At 38.5% G+C, this 12,303-nt stretch overlaps 1 protein-coding gene across 2 annotated transcripts in view; it reads left to right on the top strand.

Annotated features, from left to right (window-relative positions):
* SLC13A1 (solute carrier family 13 member 1) overlaps positions 1-11,942 on the top strand; it is a 28,971-nt gene extending 17,029 nt beyond the window's left edge. For both annotated transcript variants that reach the window (XM_004937527.4, XM_001233530.6), the window contains exons 11-15: positions 3,494-3,597; positions 4,439-4,548; positions 5,189-5,350; positions 6,726-6,863; positions 6,996-11,942. In XM_004937527.4, the coding sequence (XP_004937584.1) occupies positions 3,494-3,597; positions 4,439-4,548; positions 5,189-5,350; positions 6,726-6,863; positions 6,996-7,139 (658 nt within the window). In that variant the 3' untranslated portion in view covers positions 7,140-11,942. The remainder of the gene's footprint in view (positions 1-3,493; positions 3,598-4,438; positions 4,549-5,188; positions 5,351-6,725; positions 6,864-6,995) is intronic.
* The last annotated feature ends 361 nt before the right edge of the window (positions 11,943-12,303 follow it).

Consider the following 12,303-nt stretch of genomic DNA (forward strand, 5'->3'; position numbering starts at 1 on the left):
GGTCACGCATCCCTTCTGCCACAGCAGTTTCTAGCCATGTCCTGGCTTGATTCCAGGCTGTGGGGTACTGGCTTCAATTAGATGAATTTCAAGTTGGCCCTTGGCTAACACTTTACAAACCTCATCAGAAATAAATTTTCAACACTGGGCTGCACCTGACACACACAAGTTGGTCTTCCTTCACTCTTCCTCACATTAGTGCCTAAGGGTATATACGATTTTTCTATGGCTTATTCTTTTCTTTTCTGCTAATAGAAGGTCACTGTGTACTTTTGCCAACAGTCCTTTTCTCTACAATGATATCAGTTAGAGTAACATTGAATTTTCCCCAACCAGTGGATTTTTTACTTCCTTACACAGCAATCAGATTTGCAGTTTTACAAGCAGGTAGATGTTGTATATGCAGTTGTTTACATCTTGCAAAAACTGAACTTTGAAAAATGTTTACCTCAAAATTCAATTGCCATAGAAGAGCTGCTGTCTGCTATCACGTGTGTCTCTATAAAAAGTAAGACTGAAGGTTAGGATATTGTGTTTGTGTCCCAAGCAGGCTTTCTGAGAACTGTATAGCATGATGAACAATTAATTTTTATGAGCAAACAAAATTGCACAAGGGGCAGGCAAAGTCCTGCATGTGAGGAGAAACAACCCCATACATTAATAAATGCTGGGGGATGAGCGGCTGGAAGATGGTTCAGCAGAAAAGGGCCCGGGGGTCCTGGTAGACACTAAGTTGAATGTGAGTCAGCAATGGGCCCTTGCTGCGAAGGCCAATAGTATCTTGAGCTGCATTAAGCAAAGTATTGTCAGAAGATTGAGGGAGGTGATCCTTGTCCTCTATTGGTTAGGCCAACCCTGAAGCACTGTGTCCAGTTCTGGGCCCCCCAGTACAAGACAGATATCAAGCTACTAGAGAGAGTCCAGCAAAGGGCCACAAAAAGAGAGAGACTGAAGCAGCATTTCTTTGGTGAAGATCTGAGACAGCTGTGAAGGCTCCGGGGGATCTTATCAATGCATATAGGTTCTGGGCATCGTCTAGTGGTTGGTGACCCTGCCCACGACAGGAGGGTTGAAATTAGATGATCTTTGAGGTCCTTTTCACCCAAAGCTATTCTATGATTCTATGATATGATCTGAAGAATGAGTGCAAAGAGGATGGGGCCAGGCTTTTTCCAGTGATACTGACCAACAGGGCTAGAGACGGTAGGCACAAACTGAAACACAAAAGTGTCTGGACATTAGGAAACACTGTATACAGTGAGAATAAGTGAGTACTGGCATAGGTTGCCCAGAGATGTTGTGAAATCTACTGCCTTCAAAATGTACCTGGACATGGATCTGAGTACCCTGCTCTGGGTGTCCCTGCTTAAGAAGGGGTTGAAGCAGATGGACCCAGAGGTCCTTTCTCTCAGCCGTTTTGTGATTCTATGAGTAATGGAACTATGTAGAGGGAATAAAGCTGTAGAGGAGAATGTGGCAGCGTGATTTGTGTCTATGTCTAAATCTTGTTTTCTTTCCTAACTCCAACCAAGAATGCAGGGTAGGATGCCAGAAGAAGGTATTCTCTGCTTTTTAGCCCCAGCGTATGCGGACCTAGGCTAAAGGTGTCATATGGGCAAAACCCTCTGCTTTAAGATACCGTAACAAATTAATAAATTGTTTTTCTTAAAAGCATCCTCAGTGATAGCAGACAATATAAAACAGGAGACAAAATGTATTAGAGAACCACTTCACCTTTCATTGCAGTTTCTGTTTGTGACAGTTTTATCTAAAGCTATACTGGCTGTGATCTCATATACTCACAGAATCATAGATTCACCCACCAGCTCAGGCTGCCCAAGGCCCCATCCAACCTGTGCCTCCAGGGATGAGGCATCCACAGCTTCTCTGGGCAGCCTTTGCCAGTGCCTCACCGCCCTCTAAGTCAGTGTGCTATGCACATTAAGGTTTTGTGAATCTCCCCTTACACAGCTGAAGCAAAAGAAACTATCAGATTGTACATTTGTAACCTGTAATAGGGCATGATCATTCCTATTCAGTGAAAAGCCTGAAATCCTCTGGGAAGCTATGCTTATACCTATTACAACTGCATGTGCAGGAGGGTACATGACATGAGACTGAGAGGACAAATATATTGGTTCAGGAAAAATAATAATTTACAGAAAGTATATAAAAAATGCAAAGCTTATAAAGTGTTGGGTTTAACTTTCTTCAGCAAAATTTGTATTTTACTGAATGACTATCTTGACTAAATAAGATGGGATTTGTTACCATCTATCAATTTGTAACAGAATCAGATGGATGTGCTAAAACAGCCCTATATGTCAGCTCTTCACTTTGTCTGATCTTGTGGCTACTCCATACAAGCTTGAAGGAAATTGGGTCAACTTAAGAACTGGTGCAATGAGTTTTCATGCACAGGAAATTATCAAAGTAAACATGGTGCTTGTGTCTATGACCCCAGAGGTGACAGACAAGGGAGGATGATGATAAAGCTCTGCTGTCTTTTCTTAGCTACAAGAGCATCATCCTCCATGGCTAGGCACAGTGCTCCAGGTGGAGCACTGGACTGGATCTACTACAGAGCATATTAAAATTATTAAATTTACCATTGAACTATGAAAATGAGTTTAAACACCAGCTATTACCAAACATTTCCCTCCTCCGGCTTATTTCTGTATGACAAAATAATACACATTTCCTCAGGACACAAACAGATTAATTTAGAGTTCTGACATGATAATTCTGTGGATGTGGTGTGTTGACCTTGGCCTGCTTGCAGATACCCACCTGGCTGCTCTCTCAGTCCCCCTTCTTAACAAGAGAGGGGGAGAAAATGCCATGGAAGAGCTCATGAGTGCAGATAATGACAAGGATACCACTTATCAGTTACCACCATGGGTATAATAGATTCAACATGGGGAAAAATAATTTAATTTACTACAAATTAAAACAGATTTGGATAATGAGAAACAAAGACAAAACAATACCTTCCCCCTTCCCTTTCCCAGGGCTCAAATTTACTCCTTCATCCCTGGCAACATTACCTCTCACTCTGAGTGGCACATGGGGAGGGGGAATTGGGGTTATAGTAAGTCTGTAAGAGCTCCTTTCTGTTCATCTTTCCTCATATTTTTTTCCTCTGCTCCACCATGCTTTCCTCCATGGGCTTCAGGGGAATCTGTGCTGCAGCACCTGCATCACCTCCTCCTTTTCTGACCTTGATTTTCACAGGGATATATCTCACACTCTTTTTTTTTTCCTTCACAACTCACTCTCTGAGGTGCTTTGCCCTTCCTAAAATCTACTTGCACAGGGTTGCCACCATTTTGGCTGGTAGGCCCATATGTCTGTTATGGGGCAGCCCCACCCTCTCCTCAGATGCCTGCAAGCCCACTGCTAGCACCTGGGCATGAACAAGCGATATAACAGACTGTTGTCCTGGCTATATCTACTTACACATCTTTTTCTTGTGTTACTCTTGTTAACTTAGATATAAAGGCTATGCTACGGATTCAACAACCGCCTTAGTGATTGGCCTCCTCTTCTTTATTATTCCAGCAAAAACATTGACTAAGACTTCGAATGGAGAAAGCAGTTAAGTATATTTTAATGTGGATTTTATTACAATAAGGTAACCATAAATGTAATTAACTCAAATCTGTCAAGGAATGTTCTTAAATACTCATGTTACAGCCTCAGTGCAGAATAGTGCCTTACTGAGCTGTAAAGCATCCCTGTCCTGGAAGAAGCCCAAAGCAACGCTCAGGCAATGTGAGCAGCAAGAGCTGTTGCCGTGCAGGAGCCTGCTGCCTACATACCTCCAACTCCAATGGAAACCAGTTTTCCATTGACTGCTATGAGCTTTGAATAGGGCTACACAGGGCAGGGCACAGGGCTTGGTTTATTTTGAAAGTGTTACGCTTATTTTATGTACCCTATGAAATTTCAAATGGAAAATGAGTCAGTTCCTATTTTTATCCCCTTAAATGGAATTTACTTCATTAAGGTATGCTTCTGGATTGTTGTTTTTTATGCATTCAGTTCTAATACTGATATCAATGAAACCTGGGGAAAGTAAGGTCAGATCCTAAATGAGCCTAAATGAAAGAGGGTTTGCTCAGTAATCTGTCTGAACAGTACAATGTTATTGAATAAGTTAATCTTATTGATATCCCATAGCTGTCTTCCAGGTAGAAGTGCCAATGCTCTACTGGTGGAAACTGTTGTAATTGTCATTGCCAAGCTGAGATAGTTTAGAGCAGGTACCAGGAGGTATCTGTTTTTCTTCTCAAAGATTTTCTTCAAGTTATAACAACTAGAGTTTGCCTCAGAATATTTTCCAAGTATTCCTTTGGAGAAATTATTTAAAGATATTTTTCAAGATGTTTTTAAATGTTGGTGGTTTTGTTTTTTTTTTTTCTTTTTTTTTCTCTAGCTGCTTTTGGTTATGCTCCACTGATTACTTGGAAGGAATTTCAGTCATGCATGCCCTGGGAAATCGCTATTCTTGTTGGTGGCGGGTTTGCATTGGCAGACGGCTGTGAGGTAATGCAATTTATAGATGATACTGAGCAATTAGCATGACCCACATCAGAAGGAATTCAGTCATGCCGTGGATTCAAGATTATAGGCTTATTTTAGCAAATCGTTCAGAAGTGATATTGAACAGGATAATTGTGAATATGCAAGATGTTCAGAAAGCAGAGTTAAAAATAAAAAAAAGTATTCTTTGTCTTCAAACACTACACACAGTGATGACTGCTATTTATTATTTGCTTAAATTAAAGCCTGATGGTGGTAGGAGTTGTTCAGAGTTTTCTGAGGTGATTCCTATGTGGAGCACTGCTTCCTATTCCAGTAAATCAAGCAGATTTCTGCCCAGGCTCTGGTCATGAAGCCCAGTGTATGCACATTACAAATTTTCTAAAAGTACATCTCTTCAAATCTTCTCAAAAGTGCAAATATAAATAAATAGGAAGTAGTTTGCTTGAGTATTTACATGACAACAGTGACTTAGAAAAACATACTTAAAAACACATGGTAGGAACATGGGAAATATTTCAGGTATTTTTCTCTTTTATACAAATACATCACAATTAATGGATGAGTAAATTCTTGTTATATTCATTTTAACTGTAATTTTCTGTTGATTTGTAAAACAAACACTGTCATATTCCTTGTGCAGGTTTCAAAACTGTCTGCCTGGGTAGCAAATAAATTGACCCCTCTAGGATCATTACCCCTGTGGCTGGTTATCCTGATATCATGTCTTATTGTTACTTCAGTGACAGAAGTGGCCAGCAATCCAGCCACCATTACGATATTTTTGCCCATACTGTCTCCTTTGGTGAGTATAATTGAGGCTGTTTTTAACCAGAATGTGCTTTATCAGCCATTTAATAATATAACTGCTCAAAGAATCAGTTTTTAAGAATTCTCTATAAAATAGTTCATGCTTCTTGTTTGTTTTCTTCTGTGAGGTTTTTTGTTGCTGTGTTCTGTTGATGTACTGAAGTATGCATTGAGCAGCTTGTTGAGGATTCATTACAAGAGATGCTGTAAATTCAGGAAAAAAAAGAATAAAAGTGTAACACTCAAAAATAAAAGCTGTTATTCCTATTTGAGAATAGTGGAAAGACTTAGAAGACCAGCTCTGTCACTGTTAGGTCAGGATCACATCTTTGACAAAAATGGCTAACACCACAACATTCAAGCTGTCATCAAAGAGAGAAGTGGGCTAATAGATGTACTTTTCTCCTCTCCTTTTCTCTTTTTTATCATCATCTTTATCAAAACACTCAGTTTGTCCACTTCAAAACTTACCATGGTCATCCTCGAGTCTATATCTTTGCCTCTTGGCCAGCCTAGGCAGGTACTAATCCTCTTCCCCACTCACAGAAGAAAATTTAATTATCTCTTCACTGAATCCATCCAACCCATTATATACCAATTAAATATAATAATCTTTCTTGTACTGCTTTGTTCTTAGCGCTTATGCTATGCTCAGAATCTTTGCAAGAGTCTTTCATCTTAGTGACTTAACTGCAATTAGAGAAAAATCATGCATGAATTTAGAGTTGCAGAATCACAAAACTGTAGGGGTTGGAAGGAACCTCTGGAGATCATCTTGTCCAACTCCCCAGTAAAAGCAGATTCCTTACAGTAAGTTACACAGGAAAGCATCCAGGTAAGTTTTGAATATCTCCAGAGAAGAAGACTCCACAACCTCTGTGGGCAGCCTGTGCCAGTGCTCTGTCACCCTCACAGTAAAGAAGTTTTTTCCTCATGTTCAGTTGGAACACCCTGTGTTCCAGTTTGTACCCATTGCCTCTTGTCCTGCTGCTGGGCACCACTGAAAAGAGCCAGGCCTCATTTGCTTGACTCCTACCCTGCCGATATTTATAAACATTGATAAGATCCCCTTCTCCAGGCCGAACAGCTCCAGGTCTCTCAGCCTTTCCTCATAGGGAGATACTCCAGGCCCCTCATCATCTTTGTGGCTCTAGTTCATTAACTGTCCTGTGTTAGAAATAACTTTTCTCATCTGAAGCATTCCCAGTTATAATCTTATAAAGGAATTACCAGAAAAGGTTATTTTCCACTATTTGATCTGTCAGTTCATAGTTTGCTTGTGCTAATATAAGAAGCTTTTATTTATGTATTTCATTTAGCAAATATATCTTCTGACAGCACTTCTCTGTCTTTTCTTTTACTTTCTGCAGGCTGAAGCCATTCATGTGAACCCACTTTTCATTTTGATACCTGCCACACTATGTACTTCCTTTGCATTTCTCCTTCCTGTAGCAAACCCGGCCAATGCCATTGTATTTTCATATGGTCATTTAACTGTAATGGACATGGTGAGTTTTAAGCAAGTCACCCTTGTGGGTTTTAATAATCACTCTGCAACATTATTATCTGATTTTTACCATTTTAAAAACTTTCTTCACAGTCTGATATCAAGTCTTTGCTTTCTTTTTTCTTTCCTTTAGGTGAAAGCTGGTTTGGGTATTAACATCATCGGAGTTGCTGTAGTTATGCTTGCAATTATGACATGGATAGTGCCTCTATTTGATCTCTATACTTATCCGAGTTGGGCACCGAACATTTCTTTTTCAAATAGCACCGGGCTGTAAAAAAACAAACAAACAAAAAAACTCCCAACAATAACAATAACAAAAACAACAACAAAAACCTGGGAATTGGCTTGAACTGTTTTTGTTCCTTTTCTTTTCCACTGGCATGTGGTGAGTCAGTTAAAACGCTTTTTGTCACCACAACAATAGAGAGCCACATTATTGTAAATGCTGTATTTCACAGACCAAGAGACCGATGATCTCGTCTGAGAGTATAATCAATCAGGAAGAGTGCTAGACTTGTTAAATATCGTGAAGTTATATCTAGTTGAGCTATTCTGAATGTTTATAACTTCATGTTATGAAGTAAACGCTGGCAGTTTGCCCCCATGCTCAGGGTAGAGAAATAATGAGATTTAGATTTTATTATTTCATATATCTATCCTTACTATTATCTTTGGTGACATTTGGGTATTGTCCAAGAGCATACTGGTTTTGTTTTCTAGATTCAAATGCTGTTTGAAAAGGTGTTGATCATAAACAAATGATAAAAATATAACTTTGGGGGTTGAACTGGACATACAGTTTACAGAAATGGCAAATGTGCAAAAAAATGGAGAAGAGCAGTGTAGCCACTAACAAAGCACTTTATCTGTTAAGCACCTTGTAATCTGGAAGGAAAATATATACTTAAGCATATATTTAAAATCTATCTCCTTCCAGGATGTCACTGAAGCATGTAGCTGTATATGTTGTCTAGAATTTTCCTGGATAAACATGACTTGATAGATCTGAGTCGAACTATATGAATGGAGACTAAATGATCATTGCATTTCTCTGCTGAAAGTGGAGACATATCCTCTTGATGAATAAAAGCACAAGATAGAGTGCTGAAAATGCTCAATCCATCAAGCAAGACTGTAGCTCATCTTTTGCCCAGAGATATGGTGGATCCCCTACCCCTGGAGACATTCAAGGTTAGATTGGGCAGCGCTCTGAGCACCCTGATCAAGCCATAGATGTCCCTGTTGCAGGGGAGTTGGACTAGATGGCCTTTAAGGATCCCCAACTCAAACAACACTGTGATTCTATGATCTTCATCAGGAGGTGCATGATGTCTGCAGGGCAGGTGGTAATTTAAGTTTTCTAGAGTGTATTAAGAAAAACGTGTAATATAGTCAGAAGAACTTTGCAGTTCAAAGATATCTTTGAATAATGATGCTTCATATCACTGTTATACATTTTTTACAGGAAGGACTATGTGTCATTATTTTTTTCACCTCTTAGGAGGACCCATGGCAATTCATAAAGATTGTTTAGTTAATAGCCTGAACCAAATCTCCATATCTCCATGTATTGACTTGAGTCATCCCTTGGGGCACCTCAATGATGGATATAAACCTTAATCTGTCTTTTGCAAATAATATAAATAATCCATTTTTACTACATTTATTTTTGATAGTGCATTTTTAGAATAGAGAGATCAGTTATGACATCTATAAGGCCAGAATACAGTGCATAGGATTAACTTTTCTATAGTTTTCTTCCATTAGCTACTAGATTCACTGCAATGAATTATTAGAGTAAGGAAACATTTTTTCTTAATGGTAATAGTTCTACTTACTAATTGCTATCTGTACGAGGCACCACACTTTGTCAGCCTGGCTGAGGCTTCAGTCTCTTTAGGATGGCTACCTTCCTTTCCCTTTTCTTTTTTGTATTCTTTGTACAGTGCCTAGCAAAATAGAGCTATGTCAGTGACTAGACCAATCAGAAACTGCAACTAAACAAATGTTAACTGATCCACTGCAGTAATGATTATGGTTACAGATATGCAACACTTGGCTAAATTAAGCCTCTAACTCAGCAGATACTATAGGAGAATGTGTATAGACATAGCTAATCCAAGACAGAGGTCTTTGTCTGTGCAGAAGGATGTGCAGCACAGAAACAAGGAGCTCATGGTTTATGTAGTCCCTTGATTCTGCAGGCACAGAGAGGAGAACCAGCTGGGAGAGTGCCCTTACTTAAAGGTTCCAGTTGTGTCAATAATTTGCAGGTTATTCAAGAGCATTGGAACAATGCATCAGACTATTTCCAGTGGAAGGGACCTCAGACAACCATCTCATCCAGTCTCTTCCCCAAAGCAAGATTAGAACTGAATTCAGACCATTTTGTTTAGGGATTTTTTTTAGTTACAACTTGAAAAGGGATGGATAGTGCACAGCTTCCCTGGGTAATGTCTTCCAGTGCTTTTCCATCCTTTTGGTGACTTTTGTTTTTCTTTAAACAAATGAATAAACATATTGTATTCATTTTAGTGGAGTATATTTAAATTCCTACTTTTTATTTGGGAAAGATTATTTTCTATGTGAAAAACTGTTTTTTGTTTTTAATGAAACATGAAAATAGAGGGAAGTCCTCTTTGTGACCTTACATTTACTACTCTCATTGAAAATGGTATTTTCAGTATCAGTGGTCTTCTATGAAAATAATTGATGGTATTTTAATCTTGTGACAACTGTTACTCAGTGAGAGGAACTTTGTTAAGTGATTATGAGCTGTCCCTAGTTTTATTAATGTTCACAACACAGAATTGACAGTTGCAAATATAACATTGAGGCTCACAGAGATCCATGAATGCACTGCTCAGTGAAATCATGTTTTGATGTCAATATTTGCTCTTCAAGTTGAATATCTTTATGGATGAAAATAGTCATTTTGAACTATTTTCAAAAACCTTGCAGAATTTGTCAACTCTCTAAGTGACACAGTTGTCAACATAAACTGAAGCTGGATAATTCTCAGCTGTTCCTTTGCTGTACCTATTGACTTATTCAGAGGACCATAGACAATATGTTAAGAAAGGCCTATGTGGGAATCTGAACTCCCACACAATGCAGATCACAGAATTTCCCCCATACTGAGTAATTGTTTTTTCAGAATCATACAGAACACTGAAGTAGCTTAGTAAACAAGAAAATAAGATTTAAACCATTTAATGAAGAACGCACTTTAAAAACTATTTTCACTACAATTTGTGTATGCAGTGAATAATATGCAAAGAGAGAAGGGAGGGATTTGTAAAGAAAGTTAAAGCTTTTTGTTGCACCATATGTGTTTATAATTTACCAAAATTAAATGCAGAGTTATACACAAACTGTCAGTGACCAGCATATTAGCTGTCACAATATGATAAACTAGTGACAAAAATGAAATGAACAAGCATTAAGTTTATACATACTGTATGCTGTAGGCAGACCAGTCATGAATAGATTAGTTGGCAGTAGTGGAAAGGTAGCATTTCACTAGGATTTTTTCTTGTTTTTCCAGAAGTGTAAGGAAGGGGACAATCTTTGAGCTGAGCTGTCATTATTGCTAATTTATTTTCAACCTTTTAAGAATCTGTTTCAGTCAAAATTATTATCTCTGTAGTGCAGAGGTTAATATTGATAGAAATTCTTCACTGGAGAGTGTTGAGATGGAGGAACAAGAGATGCTCGAAATGCTTGGCTGTCTGGGTATCCAATGGGTGGATTTGGCTCTGAGTGCAGGCACAGAGTGCCGTGCTGGCTGCAAGCAGAAAAGAGGCTCTTTGTTAGTTGCTTTTAGATTCGCTCCTTGGTCCAGAGTTTGTCAGTGTTGTGGCAAGTGTTAGAAATTAATGTATAATTATTTTAAGCATTGATTAATATATGATGACTATATCAACTATTTGTAAATTTCTTTGCACAAAATTATCATATTAGATTATGTATTTTTCTATGTCTTAGATTAGTCTAATTAGGCTACTGTATTAGTATATAAGTAATATTTATGATTTACTATTTATTTATAGTTTCATTCCTACTAAATTAAATGGAGCCTTTGTTATGTGCTTCATTAGGGAACTTGTGCCAGATCTCTGTTCTCTTTTTCTATAGGTGTGTTATATCTAATATAGTTTCACTTCACTTTTGGAAGGTGTTTTTTTGTATCATTAGCAACCACAGAACATATACACTTTGGAAAAAGCTTCTGTACTGTTCTGTTACTATGCACATCAGTCAGATCAAACTTGCAGTGTAAACTCCCTTATGTACTTTTAAAATGAAGTATGTGGGCTTGTTTACTGTAAGGGTCTTGCTAGTTTAAAGACAAACAGCCTATAGCCTGAGGCCTGGCTGAGGAGCAGTGCAGCTCAGCAGCTCAGGAAAGGTGGAGTGAAAAAAACACCATATACCCTGGCTGCTTCTTTCAACTTTTTTATTAGGCGTAGATACCAGTTCTCATACTAATGTCAACAATCTAAAGACAGTTGTATCTTTTGTGAAGTTTGGCATGACCCAAAGGCTGCTTCCATGGTCAGTGATCCCTTACCCTTAGACAAACAGAAATCCCCTCCTGCTGCCCTTTCCCATCCCATGCTAGCAGCCTGCATTTTGGCGCTAGCTGCCCTATGGTAACACACTGCTGCCACAGAGCTCCTTCGGGCTGGGGAAGTGCTTCAGTGGTCAGATCTGCACAGATTTCACATTACTGTTCCACTCTTGGTGATAAATAATAAAGTTATCAGCTTAGTTCTGTGTCTGTGCAAAGTTAATTTGATGTTCTCTGTTTTTTAACAATTGCCAAACTCTTCATAAGTGCTATTCCTTAATACATTTGCCTTGTGTTCTAGGAAGCTGTTGTATGTTAGTGTACTTTTGTGATGTTCAATTACTGTATGACATTTCTTTACAAGAATGATTCACTATTTTTGAAAGAAATATTTCCCAAATGCTGAACAGTCCATCATGTGCTTAGTGGTAAATTAACAGGATATGAAACTGCAGTGTATGAAGGAAGGTTGTCTTGCAATAAAAGTGCCTGAGATTTCTTAAACCTTTTCTTGTTGTTGCTGTTGTTACAATATCTCAACATCTGGTAAATATTGTGGAGAAGAGTACTTGATGAGGATTATTTAAACTTATCAACAAACCTCTAAAAGAATTAAAAGTTGAGAAAAATCTTTTAGCATTATTAAAGCAATTAAAATAAATTCTCCTTTTTGGTAAATTCCTCTAGCAGTTTCTAAATGCTTGGTGCCTCATTAGAAAATCAGAAAGCAATGCGCATACCTGTGCAAAACAGCCCCTGTTTGCAGCAGTACTTGATTCAGTTCTCCTTGAAGTCAGAGTGTATCAATTTAGGTCAGGGTGCTGGAGCAGACCCACCAGGATGGCTGGAAGAATCCCTTCTAGCC

The sequence above is a fragment of the Gallus gallus genome, chromosome 1 (assembly GCF_016699485.2).
Source record: "Gallus gallus isolate bGalGal1 chromosome 1, bGalGal1.mat.broiler.GRCg7b, whole genome shotgun sequence".
NCBI lineage: Eukaryota > Metazoa > Chordata > Aves > Galliformes > Phasianidae > Gallus > Gallus gallus.